Raw genomic sequence first — 24,534 nt, forward strand, 5'->3', positions numbered from 1 at the left:
GGCGCCTAAGCCCAGTGGGATGTGCCAGTCTGCAGGGAGAGAGGCAGAGAGCCCCAGGGATAGGGGGGTAGGAATGGACGAGCAGTTCCCCTCCTACTGGCCCCATCTGTCTGGGCAGAATCTGCCCAGTGACCCTGCTGAGCCCCTCCCAGAGCCCTTCTCCCTTAACGGTGCTACACCTGCTGTAGGCAGGTGCTGTAGGTTGTAGGCTCGAGGAGCCTCCCCAAGTTGCCCCCAACCCCAGCCCCCAGACTCCAGGACCACAGCACGTGGGGGGGGGGGTCTTTCTTTCTTTCTTTGTTTTTTTACAAATTAAAACTGTATCTCCCCACCCCTGCAGGTGGGTTTGTAATTTTCTGTGTCAGAATCACTCTGGGGGAGAGAAATCCTTCGGGGCAGAGTCTTTAATAACTTCTGCTGCCCAAGGAATCCACCACAGGACCTGAAGGCTGAAGGGGAGGGTATGTGCGTGCCTGCTAGGGAGGGGGGGGCTGGAGTGGGAGCGGGGAGGGGGGTGCTGGCAGGGGACAGGAGGGGGGTGTATCACAGAATTAAAAGGACACATACACCCGGCTCAGCCCCAGTCCCAAGGCAATTGCCTCGGTCCCAGAGCTTCCATCCTTTATTTACCCGGTGGAGCCTGAGCCCCCAGGAGCCTCTCCAGCCTCCCAGCTGGGATGCAGAGGAAGAGACAAGCTGTATATGACACTTGGCCTAACTTGGTTCTGGACCTTCCCAGGGCCTCAGTTTCCACATATATGAAACAAAGGGATTGGACACAATGTCATTCCCAGTCTCTCTTAAATTCTAATCCTCTGTGACATGCTTTCTTGGGTTCTCACTGACTTTTCTAGTTCTTGGAATTGGTAGGATTTCAGCATTGGGAGAATCCACACAGAAATCTGGATTCTCGGTGATAATCTGGCTTCTCAGGAACTCCCAATCCTGCAGCATTGGACAGGACTGATCGACGCTGCCCCCCCCCCCAAAGATAGATAGAGCCTCCCCACTTGGCCATAGTCTCTGCCGTCCTGATCCCGACCTGGCCTGCCTCACTCTGTAGCTCCTGTGCAGGAGCAAAAACCACAGGCTTTGGGTCAGCCTCATTAGGTCCAAATCCCAGCTCTAACCCTCCAGACCTTAGCATATCATTTAGCCTCTGAGCCTCATCTGTAAAATGGGTTATGAGACTGTGCGTTACATAGGGTCGCCCTACACACTAAGACAATGCATCAAAAGTTCTTAGCATTGTGCCTTAGTACGTAGTGAGCACTCGATCCTTGCACGCTCTTAGGGTCACTGCACAACCCTAGCTAGGGATGAGGCCACAGTGAGAATGCAGTCGATGCTTGTCAAATGGGGGAAGCAGTGGAGAGGGAGGCCTCCACTGGGGAACGGATGAAGTTTCAGAATACAGGTTGCAGGAGGCTCAGGCCTTTGGGGCCCCAGAGAGGAAAGGCCTCTTCTCCAAAGGGAGGGTGGGATGCAGCTTGAAAGTCCGCGAAAAGCGGCCGCCGGGGTCTTCGCACGTTACGTTGGCGCCACCTTCTGGCTGATACATGCCTCACACCCACCCTCCTCCAAGCGCAGGCCAGAGCGGCTCCTACAGCGGGTTGACCTTCTTCACGTATTTTTAGATTTGGCGGGGCCCTTAGAACTCCTAGGGCACCAGCCCTTCATCACACATCGGGAGGGAAAATTTCCAGAACCAGAGCGTAACTTTCCCAAGGTCACACAGAAAGTTTCTGGCTGAGCTCCATTGAGAAGCCAGAACTCGCTACAGTTGCCAAGAACCCCTTCCCTTTATACAAAGATACACAAAATTGTGCCTTCCCATGTATGCGTTCTGCTGGTTCTTAGGGGGAACCTCTTCCAGAAACAGACTCTGTGGCAAGGAAGGAATGCAGGTAGTTTATTCGGGGTCGAACTCAAGAAGCACCAGTGGGGGAGTGGGGAAGTGAGACGGGGAGGGGGGGGGAGGAAGCCAATGGCAGAGGGGCACAGGGGCTCGAGGCCTTCAGATTTGTCCCTCCCAAGGGCGAGTAGTAGGCTGGGGCATCTACTCTCCACCTTTCATTCCTATTCAGTGGAGAGTGTTCTGGGTCATCAACTCCCCTGGGTAGATCTGACCACCGCACACCTGCACCCAATACCGGGGGGAGCCCCAAGTCAATCGATCTCCAGTGCTTGTAATAGGAAACTCATGGCTCATCTGGACATAGCAATGTAGGAATGCCGAGGGAGGGGCGGTACTTCTCAAAGTGTGGTCCCTGGACCAGCAGCATTGGCGTCACCTAGGGATCTTGCTAGAAATGCACATTCCCGAGCTCCATCCAGACTTACCCCAACACTGGCCCTGGGGGCCCAGCAATCTTTTAGCAAGTCAGGTTTTGATCAGGTGGTTCTGGCACATGTTCAAGATTGAAAACCTCTGACCCAGGAGAAAACAAAGAAGACTCAATACCATCTGCTATGGGTATTATCCCCATTTGCCAGATAAGGAAACTGAGCTGGTCCGAGATGAAAATGACGTACCCAAGGTCACACAGACAGCAGGTGACAGAGGAGGGTCTCTTGCCTCTTGCCACCATACTGCCACGCACAGAAGTGAGTGACACTAGTCTTCGGACTCTAGGTAGAGAATAAGGGTGAGGTCCCAAAGCTCCCCTCCCCCCCCCCATGACGCCACCACTCTGTTCTGCTTTCTAAACCAACCGTCTCCACCTGGTGCATCCAAATTGTTCTCAAAGCCCTTCTGGGAAGCCTGCCAAGCCAGGTGCCCCTCTCTCGGCTTGCAGCTGCCCTCAGTCTCCATCCAGGATAAGCCCTCTCCACCCCCACCCTCCAGCCAGCAGGACACACGGGAAATCCAAAAGCAGCTATGTACTGGGGAAAAGGTTGAGATCCCTGGGTGAAACCAGCCCGGTCTCATCTTCACTGTGAATCTCTGCGCAGGGGCTTTGCATGGCTCTTCCCTCTCCTCGTCCTACAACCTTCCTCCCCTCCCCTCCCTTCCCCTCTGCTCCCACCCCATCTGCTGCTCCTCCTGGCTAGGCTCCCCCTCAGTTGGCACAGCAGGAAAAGAGAACAGGATGGTTTATTTTTATCCTCAGATACTGCTGGGGGTGGGGGGGGGGGGGGGGGGGGGGAAAGGGGGCACCATCTGACCAAGAAGCTGCAGCTCCTGTAGCAGTCGGGAGGTCAGAAGGAAGTGGGAGGCCCAGGAGCTCCCCAGGAAGGAGCCACAGATGTAGGTTCCAGGGAGCAGGAAGATCTGGAAGCAGCAGCACAGGACGGGGAGTGGGGAGCTCTGAGTGGCGTCTCTAAGAATTGCTGTGTGGCCACAGGCAAGTGGCTTCACCTCTCTGGGCTTCCATTTTCACCTCTGTCCAAGAGGGAGGGATGTAGAACCCTGGCTGCCCTCAAGGCCGTTTTTTGACGAACATAAGTAAAATGAAGAGAGTGCTTTGCAAAACACAACGCCAAATGCGAGCACACATGGAAACCGCCCTGGAAGGACAGCAGCCTGGGGACATTGTTATTATCCTCAGAAAGTGCCCTAATTCTGTGAGCCTGACAGTAAGTTAAACAGCTCATGTCATCGAGCATTTCCACCCCCGTTTTCCTTTATACATGTTTGATGACTTTTTAATTACATAAGCATTGTATGAACTCACTCTCCGTTTGGGGGGGGGGGGTGGGCAGCCAATTCTTCCTCTAACCCTTCGCCAACCCTTCTTCCCCAACCCAGACATTACAACTCCTGGAACCGTGCGTTTTCTGTGTAGCCTCCTGAACACTGGCTATAGCTACACACACACGGGTATGTTCTGTGCATACACATAACCCCGGACGACATATCATGCTGTTGGGGTGTGTGTGTTTTTAAAGAAATGTTTTCATACCCATCATTCTGCCACCTGCTTTTTTGGTTGTTGTTGTTCCACAACAGTGTTCTTGAGATCTTGTTGTATAAAATATATTACACTTTTATTTAGCCAGTCCCCTGCTGCTGGACGATTAAGTGGCTTCCAGTTGTCCACGGTCACAAACAACACCGCGACGGATATTCACGTATACGTCTTCCTGGGCTCGTCGAAACCACCATGATACATCTCTGGCCACTGAACTCTGGACGGGAGGATTTTGGTGGATATTCCTACACGGCCCCCCAAAAGTTTTGCCTCCGCCTTTACAAGCAAGTCGGGGGATCAGTGGGCTCCAGGGCGGGGTGGAAGGTTCTGTTTCTGCACCACAGGGGTGCAGGCCGGGGGCACCCCGCACCCTCCCTCTGCAGCACCAGGCTGTCCGGCCACGTGCCCGTTTCCCATGCCGCCACACTCCTGGGCACACACCGCCTCATACTCTCTCCTGCACCGAGATGCGGCTCTCTTTGCCGTCCTCCTGGGTGACCGGCTGACACCCGTGTAAGGTCTCCTGCACCGGAGCAATGGGGTGGAGGGAGACAGGAAGGACCTCCAAGTCCTCCACAGGGTCCTGCGACACAGCCTTAGGCTGGAGGACCTGGGGAGCCAAGGCGGGAGGTTACCCCCGGCAATCCTGCAGAAGGGGACCCCCCCCCAACACGCGCGCGCGCGCGCACACACACACACACACACACACACACACACGGAAGCCCCTTCCCCTTTCCCAAAAGGAGGGTCGGTGCTGAGTCAGTGGGTGCCTCCTGCCCCCTGCTGGCCACACAGAGCGTGTCAAGAGGCTTCCAGAGCGGGAGGCTTTGGATCCAAGGAGCAGGGGGGCTGGAGAGGGGGCCCCACCTCATGACCGCTGACCAAGGCCACAGAGACGTGGTTCCCCACGTATCAAATGCCGGGAAGGAACAACAAATGTCAGATTTTACCAGCGGTGCCAGGGCTGTTCTGTGGGGAGGTGAGCTCCGGTGGTGCCGGAATTTGGTGGTACAGGGGAGTGAACGGGAAGAGCCCTCCGGCCAGCACTGGGGGCGAGGGCATCGTGGGGGGGAGGGGGTGGGGGTGGGGAGAGGAGCCAGTCCTGCCGCCTCCCCACTGGCCACAGGGGCAGACCCTGAATCAGTGTTACTGCCATAGAGGCAACAATGAATCAGGCTTTCTTTCCAGTTTGCCAAAACCCTCAGCCGGTGCCCAGGGTTGACCTACCTTATTCTCTGGCTTCTTGGTCACCTTTCCTAGAGAGAGAGAGAGAGAGAGAGAGAGAGAGAGAGAGAGAGAAGGAAAAAACCAAATGGGATGGGGAGTTGGCAAAGCCAATCTCTCCCCCTTCCCTCATCACCTCCCCACCTGGGGACTCACTGATATAGGCAGACACCAACAAGACAGCAAGCAGGACCACCATCGTGATGGGGATCACCACCAGGGCTCTTATCCGATCCTGGAAACCTGGAGAAATCAAGACTTCGGGGACGGCCTCCCACCCGCAGCGGCCCCCCTACCCCCGTGCCTCAAGCTGCTCTGTCCCTTGCCGGACTCTCAAATGCTCCAGTGTCTGAGCTCAGCTGTATCACAGGATTCAAACAGGTGGCCCTGACAAAATGTGGCCAGATGTGTTTAGGGTGACCAGCACTGAGTAGCGATACAGCTGTCTCTCCCGGCTCCCCAGACGCCCCTTCCCTCCCTACTCCCTGCCCAATGCTGAGGTCCATCGACATTGATGTCTGCATTGCTGCCTTTGTTATAGAAGGATGGAGGGGAAAGTAAAGGGTTTCCCGTACCGAAGTCTCTATCCTAAATGGGAAAATGAAAAAAAAAAAAAAAAAAGACCAAGATGCATGGCAGCAACTAGGGGAAGGCAAGTGAGACATTCACCTTGCAACAAAATTTAAGGGAACACCAAAACACCTCAGTAATCAAGAAGAGTAATGTTTTGATGTCATGTTTTGAAAAATCATATCAACAAGCTGTGGCCCACAGGCTGGCTGCCTCCTTTTTATTTTATTTTTATTTTATTTTATTTTTTTAATTTATTTTATTTTTTTAACTGAGCAGGCTCCATGCTCGATATGGGGCTTGAGCTCATGACCCTGAGATCAAGAGTCACATGCTTTACCAGCTGAGCCAGCCAGGCGTCAACAGATGTCTGTTTTTTAAATAAAGTTTTGTTGGGGGTGCCTGGGTGGCTCAGTCGGTTGAGCATCTGACTTCAGCTCAGGTCATGATCTCACGGTCCATGAGTTCGAGCCCCGCGTCGGGCTCTGTGCTGACAGCTCGGAGCCTGGAGCCTGCTTTGAATTCTGTGTCTCCCTCTCTCTCTGCCCCTCCCCCGCTCATGCTCTGTCTCCGTCTCAAAAATAAATAAACATTAAATAAAGTTTTATTACAACCAGGGCTGGGATTAGTCTGAGGCAAGTGAGGCAGGGTTGGGTCATGTTTTTATGTAAATTTTGATATTGTATTCTTTCTAGACTTTTTTTTTACATTAGCTTTGTTTTTTTAAAAAAAAATGTATCTAACGTTATTTATCTTGATTACTGCATTTTCTGCCTGCCCACCTGCCTGCCTCGCTCACCTCACTCCAGTCCCAGCCCTGCCAAGAGGAAAGTGGGTCTGAAGAAGAAACAGAGTTTATTTTTCTTACCCCTGACTCTTTTGCTCATTAACATGACCTGCCTAGTCCCTGCAGCTATTTGGGCCTGTGGCCTGTGCTACTGTAGGCCAACCTCCTCGTTATAAAATCAAAACCAAGGCTCTGAGAGGAAACAGTGGCACGCCCACGCTGGTGTTGAAATGCAGGGTGGAGTATCTCCAAAGTGCAGGAACCCATGCCAGGCACTCCCCCCAACCAACGAAGGGAAGTGCTGTCATCAGCCCATTTCACAGATGAAGAAACTGAGGCTCAGAGTGGGGAGGGGACTTGCCCAGGCTCCGCAGGTAAGTGGCAAAGCTAGGACACCTCAATCCCAAACTGCCTCCTCTCACTTCACCTCTCTCTTTCCGCACCAGGTGTCTCTGTGCGACCCTGAGCCCCCTGTCAGCTCGCCACCTTCCCGGCCTGCTGCCAGAGTGCCTTCTCTAAGACTCACCGCAGACAGCATCCGTCTTGTTGGTCCCCGCCTGAAGCTCCACCAGGCCTTTGGTCTCACACCTGTGCACAGACAGGTGCACGCACATGTGCACACATAGACACACAGTGAGAGAAAGAGACATTACATTTCCCCAACCGTAAGATTTCCAACCCCGGAGGGAGACCATCAAAACCAACAAGTTCAGGTTCACTGAGCATGTATTGTGTGCAATCCCCTGTGCTGGTTATTATGGGAATGACACAGACTCTGTTCTTAGGGAAGGCATGAGTGCAGAGAAAACATTATTGCGCATCTTCAAGGAGGAATAATAGGCCAAAGTTTGTCACATAGGTCAAAGTGAACTGGGAATCGTTCAGAGAAGGGGAGACAAAGCCCACAGTGGCTGGAATAGAGGGGTGATGAATTCAGTTTAAGGCAGGGCTTCTCAGCCTCAGCACTACTGACGTGTGGGGCCACATAACTCTCTGTTGTGGGACTGTCCTGTGCACCGTAGGACACTCAGCAACACCCCCGGCCTCCACCCACTAGTTGCCAGTAGCAGCCCCTCCTCAGTTGTGACAACCAAAACGTCTCCAGATATTGCCAGATGTCCCCTGGGGAGAAAAATCGCTCAGTTGAGAATCTCTGGGTTAAAGGCTCGTCCAGAAAGACTTCCCTAGGGAAGGGCGATCTGAGCGGCCCTGAAGGATGTAAACTTAGAGCAGCAGAACACTCTAGCTGAAGCAGGACAATGTGATTTGAGGGATTAGGTGGGGGAGGGGGGCGTGCCAAACGGTATTAGGAAACTATGGAAAATTGGGTCTTTACAACCAGATCACCGGTAATCAGCCATGAAGGTTTCAACTGGATTCAGCTGGGAAGTCACATCAGCACCCAACCAGACGCCCCAACAGTGAGAGGACTCGCTTGGCCCGAGAGCTTGCAGGAGGAGAAATTATGGAAGAGTGGACAGCTGGGAGGCCTGCGCAGGGGTCTCAATATGGGATGATGAAGATGTGGTCGCTGGAGGGGTGGGGAGGAACGGATAGAAAAGGACACCACGAAGAAAAAAAAACATCTAAAGTGGGAAAAGGGTGAGAAGCTTCAAAGAAAGCACATACATAAGAATGCTTAGGTGTCTACAAGGGACCCCCACATGTCTTTTCCTCATGCCTTGTGAGATGAAGGTCATTCCCATTCTCCAAGTGACGGCACTGAGGCTCAGAGGGTCTCACACTTTCTAAGCTGCAGTGAGGCTGGAACTCAGGGCTCTGATTTTATTAACCAAGGTACCCCCAGTTATCATTCAACATTTATCGGTAAAGATTACTTGAGCACTTACTATATGCATGGACACTGTTCTAGGCATAAGGAATGCATCACCGGAAGAAAAAAAAAAAAGGCCAAGTCCCTACATTGAAGGAATCTGCAGTGGAGCAAGGCAGACAGTAAACAAATAACAAAGTATATACGAGATGCTAGTATTTGTGTGGAAAATACGTGTTTGCATGCGTGTGCATTTATTTATTTGTACATAGACTCTCTGGCAGGACACACAGGGGGAAGAGCTGCTTCCAGGGAGGAGAACTGAGTGGCCAAGGAACAGAAACTCATCACCATAGGCTCTCTCGTGCCTTGTGTTTCATGAGCCTCTCTTACCCGTTTTGTTTTTTTTTTTTTTTTTTAATTAAATGTAAAAAGTAACTGGGCAGGTGTTTAAGGGTATTCCAGGCAGGAGAGTTTGATGCAAGAGGACAAACAGCACATTGAGGGCATTGCAAGTAGCATGTGGGGAAAAGTCAGGAAATGGTGCCGCAAGTTAGGGGAGCAGGTGAAGGAGTCTGCGTTTCATCCTAAAGGCATAGGGAGTCACGAAGCCTTTTAAATAGGGAGCACCATGATTTGAAATAAACTAGAAAGCTCGCTTTGGCAAGAGGATAGAGACACAGCTGAAGAGGAGAGACCGGAGGCAGGGAGGCTGGTGAGGAGGTGAAGGCACCATCCAGACCACAGGGATGACCACTGGAGAGAAAGGGAATCCCAAAACATTTGGAAGGCTAGATAGACAGGACCTGGTTCCTGATGTGGGCTTGGAGGTGAGGGAGGGACCACGGGACAAGAGCCCAAACACAAGTGAGTGTCTTCCCAGAGGGTGAGAGGGGCGGGCAAGTGAGTCCATCTGGTGCCTGTGGGTCAACTGCGTGGGGTTGGACCCTTGGTGGTGGCATGTTACTGTCTTGGACCCAGGAGACAGATCCAGACAATAGATGTTGATTGGGAACCACGGATACGGATGAGATGCCCGGGGGAGGCGGGCAAAGTGATTGGGGAGTAGAGCCTAGAACAAAGGTCAAGGAAATCAGTTAGGAGGAGCAGAGGAGAAGTAGAAGGAAAGCAAGAAAGGTGTCCTGGTGCCCCCAAGAAGGGAGTTTCATGAAGATCAAGAGGTCAGCAGTATCTGTTACCACCAAGACAGAGCAGGAAAAAAAAAAAAAAAAATGCTGAAAAGTGGCCTTTTGGTCAACCATGTGGACACTCTAGAAGTTCTCTATATGCACAAGTGCGTGGACATGGGGAGCAGGGGCCGAAGGACAGGTGGCCGGATAGAATAGAAGTAGTCCCACACCCCTCTTAGGGCAGGAAACAAGGGGTGAATCCTTGTACCTCGTCCAAGGGTGACACTTTTCCGAAGCAGATGACACATTGGAGAAGAAGCCGGCTGGGCACGGATGGCAGGTGGTATCAGAAACCCCTGTAGCTGGAAGGGAGGAGATGGCTTTCATCATCACAGGGGACCACCCACCCGACTCTCAAGGAAACAGGTGGACAGGAAGGGCCAGAAGAACTATCTACGTCAAGTGCTGTCCCCCAGCACAGAGCTTCCCCGACTGCTGCAGCCCCTAAGAAGCCTCCTCCCACTGCCCAACCAAGGCAGATACCCAGGGCTGGAGGCAGGACAAGAAAGGTGCCATTTCCTGCTCACCAAGCAGAGATACCAATGCAGGGTGGCCCCTCCACCTCCAAGACCGAGCGCCCACTGCCCAATCCCTCACCGTGAGTGTCAGCTCCTCTCTCTTGCCCGCAGAGCCAATTCCCAGACAGGCCACTTACCAACCTGCTTGACCCCAAGGCCAGGGGGGCACAGGGTGTGCTGGATGCAGCTTTCACAGGCGTCGCTGGTACAGTGTAGACCTTCGTCACATGTGCAAGTGGTGTCAGTTTCTGAGGTGCCTTCCCTCTGGACCTGGAGCCCTTGGTCTGAGCAGAGATGGCAGGAAGGATGGGGACCCCTTACGAGCCATGCTTGGGGGATCTGCCCCTCACACTTCCTGCTTTTATCAGACCCTCTTCCAAGTAGGGATAGGAATCAAATTATTTAACAACCGGTACAACCCAGACTCCAACCAATCAGAACAGACCCTGGCTATTAAAAAGCAACGGCTACATTGTCAGGAATAAGTTAGACTATCAGCCTGACTCCCCGCGCACCCCTTCCCCAGCAGCCCACGCACTGGGGTCGCAGTACTTGTGCTGGTGACAGTGTCTCTCTATGTTCCAAGTGTCTAGGAATTCGCCTTTTTTGCAAGGAACGCATTCCGTGGAGGTGAACTCTGTGCAGTCATTCACCAGTTTCTTTCCTGGAAAACATCAGGAAATGAAGCAGCTTCAGACGGCTCAATGAGTCAAGACATTTATCAAAAACTGATCAGGCTGCGTTTTAGGGCAGGGGATTCAAAGATGACAGTCTCGGACCCTTCTAGACTTCATAGTCTGGTGGGGAACATGGGAGAGATAGGAGCCCCACTCCCGGGTAGGCAGAGAGGGGACCCAGGACATTCTGGCTGCAGGGCGGGGATGGGGAAAATCCCAGGGGTCATTTGAGACTCGAGTTTACAGTTGACACACGGGGCCTGCACCCACCAGGAAGCCAGGAAGGGTCCCGCTGTGGGGCTGGAGGGTCGGCCGCTCACCTGGCTGGCACTTATCACAGCACCAACTGTTTATCAGGTACTGGTTTTCTCTGCACGTCGTGCGTGGTTCTGGGTGGACCTAAAAACAGAATTGGACGATTTGAGGGGATCTTGAAATCTCTACTGCAGCCTCTATGGCAGGAAGGTGGAAGTCAGCCAGCACAGAGGTTAGAACTGAAGTGGAAGTCCAAAGCAGAAAACTGGAGCCTGCATATTACTTGGTGTGTTTGTTTTTAACTAAACTGCCAACTGACGTGATTATAAAAGCACCCAGAGGATCGGTCTGGCATTTTACAAAGCGATTGCACTGGGACATCGCAATATTCTCGGCACTAAACAGATCTTCCTTTTGGCTTGACGCCTGAGTCTTTCCGCTTCCCAAACACCCAGGAGCACACGAGGGCTCCGGTACCTCCCCTGGCGTCCTGAGGCTGGCTAGGCAGCTGGTCCTAGGCCTGGCTGGGGCTATATTTAGCACTTGGCCGCTTCCTTCAATTCTTCTGCTCCCCACCCCTTTCCCCTCTCCAAACCCTCATCATCGATTATCCAACCCCTCTCTCGTGAAATGCCAGGACTGTGAAGCTGGAAGGAAAAAAAAATCCAACTTTTTTGCTTTACAAATGGTAAGACTAAGGACCAGAGAGGTTGGGTCACCTGCCCAGGGTCACACAGTGATAGAATCTGGATAAGAACTCAGCTGTCAATACTCCCCCTCTCGGTCAACTGCACTATTTTTTTACTCCATCCAGGTACCATTAATTTAAGTACATTTGTTTTATTTGTTAACCATTGTGATTTTTATTTATTTTTAAGTTTATTTTATTTATTTATTTTGAAAAAAATTTTTTTTAACGTTTATTTATTTTTGAGACAGAGAGACAGAGCATGAACGGGGGAGGGGCAGAGAGAGAGGGAGACAGAATCGGAAACAGGCTCCAGGCTCTGAGCCATCAGCCCAGAGCCTGACGCGGGGCTCGAACTCACAGACCTCGAGATCGTGACCTGAGCCGAAGTCGGACGCTTAACCGACTGAGCCACCCAGGCGCCCCTATTTATTTATTTTGAGAGAGAGAATGCGCACGTTCGTATAAGCAGGGGAGGGATAGAAGGAGGGGATAGGGGAGAGAGAATCCCAAGCAGGCTCCGCACCATCAGCACAGAGCCCGATGCAGGGCTCGTACTCACAAACCATGAGATCGTGACCTGAGCTGAACTCAAGAGTCAGACGCCCAACTGACTGAGTCACCCAGGCACCCCTTATTTTATTTCTTTTTAATGCTTATTTATTTTTGAGAGAGAGAGAGAGAGAGAGAGAGAGAGAACACGAGCAGGGGAGGGGCAGAGAAGAGGAGGAGACAGAGGATCCGAAGCAGGCTCTACGCCGACAGCAGCGAGCCCAATGCAGGGCTCCAAATCACGAACCATGAGATGGTGACCTGAGTGGAAGTTGGACAGTTAACCAACTGAGCCACCCAGGTGCCCCTGAATACATTTATTTTAAATGTAAACCTTGTAGCGTTGCCATCAGAGAAGAACCAGTATCACTTCTCATAAATAAAAGGCAACCCTAAAAATAAATTCAACAGACGCAAAACAATGTTATTAAAACCCAGCCGGTTGCTTTGCTTGCTGACCTTGGCTTTTGTTTCAAAAAGGGGGCACATGGGTGGCCCAGTCAGTTGAGTGACTGACTCTTGATTTCGGCTCAGATCAGGGTTGTGGGATTGAGCCCCACATGGGGTCAGCACTGAGAGTAGAACCAGTACTGAGCAGTAACCTGCTCAAGATTGTCTTTCCCTCTCCCTCCGCCCCTCTCCCCTGCTCGTGCTCTCGCTCTCTCTCTCTCTCAAATAAAATAAATAAATAATTTTAAAAATAAAGAAATAAAGAAATAATAAAAAAAGGAGGATTAGCAAATGCTGGAGAGGTTTTAACTATAGTCTAGCTCCAAAGACCTTCTCCTTGAAAAAAAGGAGGATTTTAACAGAACTGTAAAGCAAATCTATGTTGTTTAGTCCCGTACCCTTGTGCTCCCTAAAATCATGCCACACTTGGGAAACAGCCAGTGAAAAGAGCACAGGATTGAGAATCCAACAGTGTAAGGCTGCAATCTTGACGTCATAACACTTACTAGTTATGTTGTCTCTTAGCCTCAGTTTCCGCATCTCTAAAATGGGAGTAATGCCTGCCCCACAGATTCGGTTGTGAAAATCAGAATGAATATATGTATATGGCCTGGCACGGCAGCTAGAACATAGGAGGTGCTCATTAAAAGGCACTTTTAATTATCATATATATATGTGAATATCTGTTTGGATGACTACCGCCCTGGCTAACTGGCTGGCTGTCCAGGATTCTGCCTAATTGGTGGCTCTCATTCAGTGAGAAAATTACCTACAGAAGTGAATCTTACTCCAAATGGAGAAGGAAGTATGAAGGTCTGTTGCCTCCACCACTACATCCTGTGAATGTTCTTCCTACAACCCTGTGGACTTTCCCACTAGACTCCCAGGGCAACGAAAGTCCTTTATGCCATTTTCAAACCTATGAGAAATACGGCTTCTTCTCTGAAAGTTTGTCAATCTCCAGCTCCCACTCCATAGCTCTAATCCTTCTGACAAAGCAGCTCAGGACCTAGGCTTGGGGAGGCGGGCGTGGGAATCAGGCAGATGTAGATTTATATCCAGGTTCCACCTAGCTGTGAGAACTCTGGCAAGTTCTTTCCTCTCTCTGAGCCTCCGTTTGCTCATCTGTACAATGGGGGAGTCAAAAAAAATCAGACCAAGAATGCATGTAAAGCATTTTGCTCGGAGCCTGACACAAAGGAAGCTCTCAAAAACAGTCCCTGCTATTGTCACAACCCAGTCTCTACCTGGCGCCAGACCTGGTAGTGTGCTCTTGAGAAGCCCAGACCACCCTTCTTCCTGAATCCCCTGGCTCTCCCTCCAATCCTCCTACAAGAGCCCTCTTCCTCCTCTCACTAGCTCCAACACCGCCCCGCCCCCCCCCCCCCCACCTCCCTTCTCCCTAAGAACCATTGCTTAGAGTGAAAATGAAAGTTCTGGGACAAAAGCAGCTTCCCCAACTGGTCTCTTCCCTTGCTGCTGACTCCCCTCCCCTACGCCTCCATGGGTCTTTCCTGACCAGACTTCATGCCAGAAACTACAGCCCTTGAAAGCAGGGGGAGGCCGGAGAAGTTGGAATGAGAGCGGCAGGTACTTGGGGGGATTCCCAGCCTCCAGAATGAGGAACTACAAAAATACATTTGAACAAAAAGTGAGTCAAGTGTGGGCCTCTGAAAATCCCGGAGATGTGCTTGGTTGGGCATAACTGAGACTTTCTGGTGCCTGGAGAAACCCCTGCTGGTCTCCTCACCCCTCCTTGGGTCCCATGAATTATTCATCTCCCCCAGGGGTCCTCTATGTCATCTTAAATTCAAGAGGCAGAGACACAGCCTTGGGTATTCCTCCTAGGTTGGATCACCCAGGATTTGGGGGTCGAGGTGGGGTGGGAGTGTTAAAAACCCCTTGCCTTCTCAAAGAAGTGCGTGGGCCTCTGCACCCACCCTTGTTCCCACAAGATACCCCGCAAGAAGGCGGCCCCAGGGGGCCAGGACATGATAACCGCTCACAGAGCCTGCCTGCCATCTGTCCACAATGTTAAAGGGACAGGAAACCTGCCAGACCCGCCCCTGCCCTTGCCCGGCCTTCCTTCTCATCTCTGAAACCCCTCAGCAGTCTCCGCGTGGCCAGCCTCTGAGGCAAACCCGGACTCCAGCCTCCCGACCAAATAAAGGCTTGAGTCTCCCAAAATCCCAACCCCGTCCACGCCGCAGGTGCACGTTTCCTGCAGTGCCCCCCCACCACGCGCCCTCTTGGGGCTACCTGGGACCCCAACCTGGGATGACACAGAAGCAGCCGCGACCCGGGGTACCTTACGCACCTTCTACCCCGTCTTCTATCCCCCAAAATCAGCTAGGAAGTTCCCTTCCCCGAAATATTGCTTCTCTTCCCATTCTCCACTCTCAAATCCCCAAATCCCCTGTCGGGTCGGAGCAGAAACTCAACTTACGGCGGTCAACACGCAGCCCCAGAGGAGACAGCGCAGAGGCAGAAGAACCATGGCGAGCTGAGTACCTAGCGGCGGAGTACGGGTGCGGGCACTGCGCGCGTAGTAACTCCCTCGGCCCGTGCCCCACCCCACGCGCGCCCGCCCAGGAAATGGGCGGGGTCTTCGGGGACCAATCGCGGCCAGCATCGTTGGGGGAGGCGGAGCTCCTGACAAGGCGGCGCGCCGGGATTTCCCCTGAACGTTCCTAGGAGTCGAATCTCCCGGGAGAGTAGGGTCATGCTTTCGGCGAGGGGGAGGGCGCGTGGTCCCTGGAAGTGCACTTCCTCCTCGCCCCTGGGACTCAGAGGCCAAGCTGAAGAAGGCAAGGAGCTAGCAGTGTTCCCGGAGCGCGAAGGCAGAAAAGAGAGATCCCCCGCGTGCTGGGAAGAAGCCCCAGGGACACTCCCCCAACGGTTCTCCACCCCCCCCCCCCCCGCAGCCTCCGGGAATTCCGGCAGAACCGAAAGTGTCCCCACCGCGGATGCAGAGGCCTGAGGAAGTTCCCCGCATCCCAGAAACCGGGAAGGCCAGAGCTGGGGTGTGGGGAAGAGGAGGGCTCCGGTGGCGTTTCAAGGAAAACAGTTTCCCAGCTTAAAGTTTCCCTCTCTTTCAAAGGAAATTCCCTCCTGTGGATGCAGCGTCCCAGCCTCCCCATCCATCCATCCATCCATTCATGCGTCTCCACCAGATTCTATTCCAACGCCGCCGTTCCCATCTGTCACCTGGAGACAGGCATTTAGAGTAGCACATCAGCCTTTGTGTGGGAGCGCAGGACCCCGTGAGAATCTCAGGAGACTCGGGACTCTTTCCTTCTGCAGAAACACACACACCCTTGTGCCCACATTGCCCGGGTTCTGGCCCTTCTCCAACCAGTGTTAACAAGGTCTACTCAGCAGCATAGAATCCCTGAATTCTGACTGAGACTCTCCTTCTGATGGGTTGACTTCCCTTGAGCTTTGGTTGTCGCCAGTGCAACCTGAGGAGCGTGAACTAGACAGCTGGTTGTCGGGGTGACGACTCCCCACGTTCTGCATTTCCCGGCCAGGCCAAAAGGCCAGGCTGCATGGAATCAGACAGGATGGGAGAGGAAGAGGCTGTTAACTCCACCCTCCTGGCTTCTGCTGCCAAGGTCACCCTCCTTTCCGTCACCTCCACCGCTGATTCACAGGCTTATCATCTCTCACCTGGGCTGTCCCAACAGCCTCCCTCATTCACTAGGTACCTTTTGAGCCCCTACTATGGGCCAGGCAACTCTCAACTAACTAACCGTCCCCCACTCCCTCCTTCTCTCGTTGTTCATACTGTAGCAATTCTCTTTGCAAACCCCAGGTCTGATCTGCTCTGGACACTTCCCTGCTGAATAACCTCTTTGGGCTCCCCATCCTCAAGATGGTCCAAACCCCTCCTCCTGACCCAGCAAGCTCTTCTCCACTCTACCCCCACCTGTCTCCCCATGCTCACTCCCTGCCATGTCCTCCCATGCACACTGGCTTCCACCATACTCTCCTTCTCCCCACGTTCAAACGATCTTGTCTTCTTACTGTGTCTTGCTGTTTCCTTCTTTCCCCTCTCCTTCCTGGAACCAGTTTAAATTTCACCTTCTCTTTGGTTAAACCTCCTCTTAACTTCCTGCGCCCCTTCCTTAGCCCCTTCTCCATGTTCCCACAGCATTAGCCTGCTGGACTAGAACTCCATCTGTCTGGCCCCATTGGACCGTGAGCTCCTTGAAGGCAAGGCTGACTTCATCCCAGTCCGGGGCACGTAATAGGACACCAATACATATTTGCTGAGTGAATAAATGAGTAAGTGGGTTCAGTAACTTCTCATTTGCAGTACATCCTCCATCAGGAAGGATGTGGGGGGCAGGAGATGCAAAGCTGATTGGTAGCCGCAACACATCACAAGCTCGTGGTCAGAAACCGATAAGCCAGGAACGCTTGAAATCAGAGTCCAGGGGACTTCACGAAAGCCACCAAACGTGCCTGGGATGAAGAGAATATTAAACTATCTTTTCCCTTTTTAACCCACTTCAAAAAGCAAACACAGCTTTAATTCCTTTGGGAGGGGGGAGGGCGTTGCTATAATAACTTCAGCCATTACTAATTCTTTATTTGCTTGATTCCAAAATTGGGCCCTTCACAAAACTGCCTTGGGAAGCAAGTACACAGAATTAAAATGTTAATTATATTATATAAAACATATCATAGTCGTAATTAAAGCTGCTTAAATTAATGTGTGGAAGAATAAATAGTAGCCTTCGGGTTGCCCCATGGGGTGAAGACCAGATAAGATAAAGGGAAGATATTTTAGTATATGCATATCCCAAGGAGACATGTGCTGTGGGGAGAGGCTAAGAGAAGGCATAGAATCCTCCTGGGCTGAGAAAAATATACTGGAAGAGGAAAGCGAGATGATTTATGGGGAGGATGGCAATATTTCAGAGTCCTGTCAAAGAGGGGAACTATTTAGGAAGGGTTCAAAGATAGGGCAAAGGACATTCCAGGAGTGGGGACCCAGGATTTTGGAATGACAAGATATGCCCTTTGCAGGAGGTGGGGAGGGGGGCAGTCACAGGGCCACATGGATGGGTAAGAAGCAGGCCTGGAGGTCAAGTCCACAACATAGCCAGAATCTGGGGAGCAGATGATTCTAATATGAAAATCCCATTGTGTTGCTCTTAGGTTTGAAGCAACTCCCTGGAGCCCTCACTCCTTAAGCTCCCCTCACTCCTTAAGCTCACAGGACCTCAAGGCCATGGGCTCCTTCTGCCCTCAACTTTCTGCTCCAGACTGTGCCACCACCTCTGCCGGAAAGACCTTCTCCATTCTCCTTTCATTGGATCAACCCCTTCTCATCTTTCAAGTCTCAGCTCAGGTGCTGAAGCAGAGCCCTCTGCATCAGCCCTCTGCAAGCCCGGAAAGCCCTCTGCATCAGCCACCCTGGAATGTGCACCCACCTACCTCCCCTTGCCCTCTCAGAACCCTGCGGCTCCTTACCTAAGCAAGCCTCCAGCCCTACCACACTGTATTTCAGTTATTCTGTTTACTCATGGAACCGGTATACTGAGGCGACTCGACTTGATAGGGCATAATAATGAAGCTTTCCCCCCTAATCTCTACCTTCAGCTATGCTGTGGTGAATTTCCCTTTTCCATCCCTTAATGACATCTTGGGCAGATTGCATTACTTTTGGATCACTTTCTGTTGTTAAACCTCCATCCTTGAAAGCTTTATTCTCAAACTCAATTTAAATCTCATTCTGTCTTCTCCCTTACTCATCCAAGGGTTGACTGGAGCCAGGATCCTGCCAGTTCGAATAAAGGGGGGGGGGGGAGGGAGCCTAGCCGGCTTGGAAACACGCCCCAGCACCCTCCCCCTTGTTGAAATTGGGAAAGGGGGAATGGGAAGAGCCCTCCACAGTAGCTCCCTCCCTGTGGGTTGACCCTGTTTCCCGGGCTAACCTGGACTAGCAAATGTTTACAAATGGTTTCTCATGGGGCACGTGAGTATATCTCTGTGGGCTTCCCCATTGCACAGTCCTCTGACAGGGGGCGTCCGGCTCAGGTTTCAGCTTCCCCACCTTGCCCCGCCACCTCTGCTTCTGCCTCTGGTGGGACCCTCTTGTTCTGCAGTCAGCCTGCTCCGGTGGAACACTAGGAGCTTAGCTAACTACTACTGGGTCCACATGACCCAGAGAAACTCAAGACGTCCTGGCCAGCGGCTCCACGGTGACCCCTCTCTTCACCTCTCTCTTCCCCTGCTCAGGGGGGAAGATCACCCAGGGGGTGACCTGATGACCCAGGGGGACATCAGCAAGTCCACTACCAAGTTGACCCCCACTGGGGAACAGCATCCCAGCATCCCCTTCTTGCAGCCACCCCTCAATCTCCAGAAGGGACTCCCAATGAAAAGGGGGAGAAAAGGGAATTGCTTTCACAATAAACACTATATTCCTCATCAAAACCAAAGAACTCCTCCCTCCCCAGTATTACTGTTTGGGCAAGGAAGAGGAAAGTGAGCTTATAGCTAGGGGATCTGAGCCATTTGTGCCCCCTTTAGTAAACCTTGCAGGCTCCATTCAGAATGCGGGTTACACAGGGCCCGTTTGCTTTGGCCGTGGGACATGGTACCAATTCCTGAGTAATGGGGAGTTCCCACTCAGTAACCTTTGGATTGGGCCATCCTTCATGCCTAACGTGATGCTTGGAGAGGACAGCCTTTGTAGCCTGAGGCCCACACAGAGCCCAGGCACATGCTAGATGCTGAGCAAGTATTTGTTGAGTGAACGTGGGACTATAAAGTAATGAGACTGTAGGGCCCCATCGCGTCCACCTGATCATTCTCACACTGTCTGGGGACCTGCTCATCTCCCTCCACCAGAGAACCAGGCTCTCCAGCTAGGATTCCCAGGCCCAACTGTAAACACAAATCTCTCCTTTCAGCTCAGCATAGTTGGGGTGGGATTTATCAAAAGGACTACGAAACTCAGAAAAGAACCCAACCACAAGTTAAGAAAACCTGAGAGCCAGCAAAAAAAAAGATGGGTGAACTGACAAGTTATAGACATTTTTTTAGCATGATCTGACCAAAGCCACTTACTGACTTGGCTGATCCTGATTTCCTAGACCTCGGGGTCTTGTCCTCAGCCTTGTCAAGCTCTGATGTCTGGAATGTGAGATGGCTTTGGTTGGGGGAGAGGATCCAAATCCCTTACAGTGGCCTCAAGATCTTGAGTAATCTGACTTCTGATGATAGTACCTTCTACACACCCACTTGCTGGCTACACCCCAGCCATCCAGTCTTCTTGGTTCACCTCAGAGCCTTTGTCTGTGCTGTTCCCTCTGCCGCAAAGGCCCCTCCTCCCACTCTTCATCTGCTGACCCTTCATCACCATTCAGATCTCCGGGCAAATGACACCTCCTCAGAGAGTTCTTCCCTGATAACCTTATCTAAAGTTAAGTTCCTCTGCTGCAACCCACTTCCCCACCACTGTCCTCTCTCATGGCACCTGTTCTAGTCACAGTTGTCATTGCAAGCAAGACAAGTCGGAGCTGGTGAACTTAAATAGAAGAGAACATTGTTGGAGGGTGTCAGGTGGCTCATAGAACTGACAGGAAGGCTGAAGGACCAAACTCCAGCAGGAACCGCAGGAGGCAGGACATAGTCAAGACTCTGCTACAGGTCTTACAGGTCTTACAAACCAGCTCTGTTAGCCAACCTCCAAGATGGCCCCCAATGACCCCACCTCCTGGTCTTTACACCCTCTGGGGTGCCCACCCTCACGGTACCGAGGTTGGTCTGTGTAACCAATAGAAACAAGGGGAAATGATGGCACGTCACTTCTAAGATTAGGTCATAAAACTGAGATTTCAGGCTTCTGTGCTCTATAGAATATTCTCTCTCTCTCTCTCTCTCTCTCTCTCTCTCTCTCTCTCTCTCTCACCTTCCCCCTTTCCCCTTTCCCTTTCCCTTCCCCTCCCCCTCCTCCTCTCCTCTCTTCTTTCTTCCCTTGTCAGGCCCACCTGGGAAGCCAGCTGTCCCGTCAGGAAAATGTTCAGGCAGTCCATAGAGAGGCCCACATGGTGAGGATCCGGCAATTCTGGCCATCGGCCACATAAGACGAGTGGACCCTCCAGGCCCAGTCAAGTCTCAGATAAGCGAAGGCCCAGCTGACACCTTGACTGCAGATTTGTGAGCTCATAAATGTTTCATTATTTCAGGTCGCTAAGTTTTAGGATAATTTCTTACACGGCAATAGAAATAGATAACTAACACGATCAGTAAGTGACCCTGACCTTGAGCATCAATCCCTCGAAGTTCAGTGTCTTGGGAAGGGACATTAGAGTGGCCACACTTGGCTTACACCCCATGTTCTGGCTGCCAGGGGGTGGGAAGAACTATCTGAGTCCTCCTGGCCCCTGGTGAGTCCTGCCCTTCGACATTCCCCTAAAATGAGAAGGATGTTCAGGGCCGCCTGGGTGGCTCAGTCGGTTAAGCGTCCGACTTCGGCTCAGGTCACGATCTCGCGGTACGTGGGTTCGAGCCCCGTGTCAGGCTCTGTGCTGACTGCTCAGAGCCTGGACCCTGTTTCAGATTCTGTGTCTCCCTCTCTCTCTGACCCTCCCCTGTTCGTGCTCTGTCTCTCTCTGTCTCAAAAATAAATAAACGTTTAAAAAAAATTTCAAAACAAAACAAAACAAAACAAAAAAACACGAAAGAGATACTTTAAAATAGACCAAGAAATTAGCCATGGTCCCATTCCAAAATTAAATCAGTTTTTCATTTGTACATGTCACCTTGCTGTCCTTGTCCATACGTACCTTCAGATTTTTCTTTTCTGAGGATATCCTAGATAGATTTCCTGTTTTATGTTTTTCAATAGCATGGTATCCTATGCATTATTTCCACTTCTGTAAATACCTGTTTTTTTTTTCTTTATCTTTACACCCCCCCTTCCATAACAGCTTGATAGGTATCCTTCTACACATTTATAAATATATTTGTTCCTTCCATAAGAAAAGGAATGTTTGCCATTTTTTGGCCCTTTTCTCACTTAACTCTATCATGGAAATCATTCCAGGTTAGCAGACACAGATCTGACACATTCCTTTTTTTAATAACTGGGTAATATTCTGTGATGGGGGCTTGTCACAACTGATTCAATCATTCTTCTTTTGATGTACATTCAGGCTGCATCCAGGTTTTTACCGCTGCAAAGCATGCTGTAACCACATGTACTTGTACCCATACGCTTAGGCATTTGTGCTTCTATTTCTATAGATTTCCAGAAGTGGAATTTGCAGATATGTATATTGTAAATGGGAACAGTATTTACAAAACACTTGGGAAATGTACAAGTGTGAAGGGACCTTTGCTTTGTATGCTCTCTATCACTAGATGTTGTCATTCATTTTAATATTTGACAGTTAATGGGTGAAGAGAGAGGTCTCATTGCTTTGATTTACATTTTCTCAGTTATAATTGAAATTGAGCATCCTATCAAATGCTTATTAACCATTTGGGTTTCCTCTTTCATGAACTAACTGAATATATCCTTTGCCCATTGTTTTACTGAATGTCTTTTTCTTAACAATTTCATTCATTCACGTGTTCATTCAACAAATATTCATTGAGCATTTGCTATATGTCACTTTTGAGGTTATAGCATTGAATTAGATAAGTCCCAGCCCTAATGAAGAGCTGTTTGTATGATTTCAATGTTAACCCTTTACTATGTCACCCATATTTTTAATTTTTTTAATGCTCATTTATTTTTGAGAGAGACAGAGCGTGAGCAGGGGAGGGGCAGAGAGAGAGGGAGACACAGAATCCGAAGCAGTCTCCAGGCTCTGAGCTGTCAGCACAGAGCCCAGTGTGGGCCTTGAACTCACAAACCGTGAGATCATGACCTGAGCCGAAGTCTGATGCTTAACCGACTGAGCTACCCAGGCACCCCATACTGTGTCACCCATCTTGAAAATCAGCTCAGATGTCTGATTGTACCTCGAAGTTCTCCCCATAGCCATGCTCTGGAAGACTGCTAATCTTTATAGTTTCAGATTTTATGATGTAAAATACCTAATATCAAGCACCACTAGCCGCTAGTTTGTTAGAGCGGAAAGACCACTTATACAATCCCCTAGGTAGCACCTTGCTGCTACCCCACTTTTATGTCCTCCATAGTCACTCTTCCTGTCCCTCCTTCAAGCACCTGTGACCTTCTCCTGAAGGGCCTTTTAAGGCTGCCTGAGCATATTTAGCCCTTGAAGGGGGCAGGACAGAAGTGCCTGGGGGAATGCCCCTGGGAGCGGCCTTCTACCAATGACAGACAAAGAGTCAGCGAGTGAGTATCCCAGTTCCCTCGTCCCTCGTCCCTCGAGTGGGATAACTCAGTGGTGTGTGTTCTACACTACCGCCCCGTGAAGATTAACCCCCAGTTGTCCACGGCACAATCAGCACATGAACCCAGCCCGTAATGGCTTCCTTCCCTCCCTGTTTCACTTCCCCACACCCCCACTGATGCTTCGTGGGGTCACCTTCCAAATTACTTGCACTCAAATCCTTATCTCAGTTTCTGTTTCTGCGAGACTTCCAACTACGTAAGACCTCTTGGTTTGCAGATGAGAAACTAGCAGGAGGAGACTGTGTAGACTGATGAACAGAAATGCGGCCTCTGAAGTCAGAGGCCTGGGTGCAAAGCCTTCTTCTGCTCCTGACTGTGGCCTTGAGTACACTCTTTCCTTTTTCTTTTTTATTTATTTATTTTTGAGAGAGAGAGAGAGACCACGAGCGGAGGGGCAGAGAGAGAGGGGGGAGAGACAATCCCGAGCAGGCTCCACACTGTCAGCACAGAGCCTGACGCAGGGTTCAATCTCGTGAACCCGGGAGATCGTGACCCGAACCGAAATCAAGACTCAGATGCTTAACCAACTGAGCCACCCAGGCGCCCCCTTGAGTACATCTTTATTTTTTTATTATGAAATTTATTGTCAAACTGGTTTCCATACAACACCCAGTGCTCATCCCAACAGGTGCCCTCCTCAATACCCATCACCCACCCACCCCTCCCTCCGAGTACATCTTTAATCTCTGGTTTCTCCTTTGTAAAATGGACCTAATAGCTCACACGGTTGTTATGAGGATTAATTAATTATGTAATTTTCTTGTAATATCCAGTAAAAAATGTTATTAATCATTAATATTAGAAATAGGACAAAACTGCATCCTAGAGAGTACAGGTAGCTCAGCTAAGGTTATACGGAATGTGGGACGCGTGTGCCATTTCAGAAGACTCTAATCCTCTACCTTCCCGTTGGCCAGGGATGTTACAGCCATCGGGTTCCACTCATCCTGGACTTTGAATACTCCTAGACTCATGGGAGGAATTGGGTATTTATCAACACTGTCCAACAGAACCTTCTGTGCTGATGCCAACACTCCAGATCTGTATCGAATGTGAGAGCGGCTAGCTAAGCTCTATGCGCCTATTAACTTGGAATATACTTAACGCAGCTAAGGCCGTGGGCATTTAACTCCATTTACTCTTAATAAATGTAAATCGTCACACATCGCTAGTTAGACAGCTCAGGTCTAGAGAATGGGGGTTGGGCAATGACAGGAAGAGTCCTCTAAGTTCTTTTCTTCTCCCCTCCTCTTCTCTCTGCTCTTCTGCTTCTCCCGCAGCACCAGCCATTCAGCAACCCCCTCAAGGCACCCTCTGCCTTTCCCTCCTTGGTACAGGCTGGGCTCTATGAGAGGAAGCAGAAGGGACTGTGACAAGCCTTGTGCTTTCATACACCCAGCAAGGTGAGACAAGCCCCTTTGTGGTCCCCGTATTGAAAGACCAGATGAATACCTGCTATAAATAAAGCTGAATAAAGATCCTTTTCTAGATGGCTTCCATTGTTCCCTGTTCCCTTATGGTATTCACGCCGAGATAATTTCCAGCTTC

The 24,534-nt window shown here is 50.9% G+C and overlaps 1 protein-coding gene across 2 annotated transcripts; it reads right to left on the reverse strand.

The window, feature by feature from the left end:
• Positions 1–3,147: 3,147 nt before the first annotated feature.
• Positions 3,148–15,151, reverse strand: CD40 (CD40 molecule). 2 transcript variants are annotated; one of them, XM_042930799.1, is made up of 10 exons: positions 15,046–15,151; positions 10,975–11,053; positions 10,516–10,641; positions 10,115–10,261; positions 9,668–9,761; positions 7,022–7,083; positions 5,295–5,381; positions 5,142–5,170; positions 4,356–4,524; positions 3,148–4,131 (listed from the first exon to the last, which is right to left on the reverse strand). In XM_042930799.1, exons 1-9 carry the CDS (start codon positions 15,094–15,096, stop codon positions 4,360–4,362), a joined length of 840 nt encoding a protein of 279 aa, XP_042786733.1. In that variant the 5' UTR covers positions 15,097–15,151; the 3' UTR covers positions 3,148–4,131; positions 4,356–4,359. The 2 variants fall into 2 exon arrangements, with proteins under 2 accessions (XP_042786733.1, XP_042786731.1); XM_042930797.1 differs by having other exon boundaries at positions 3,148–4,524.
• Positions 15,152–24,534: the final 9,383 nt, after the last annotated feature.

The sequence above is a fragment of the Panthera leo genome, chromosome A3 (genome assembly GCF_018350215.1).
Source record: "Panthera leo isolate Ple1 chromosome A3, P.leo_Ple1_pat1.1, whole genome shotgun sequence".
Lineage (NCBI taxonomy): Eukaryota > Metazoa > Chordata > Mammalia > Carnivora > Felidae > Panthera > Panthera leo.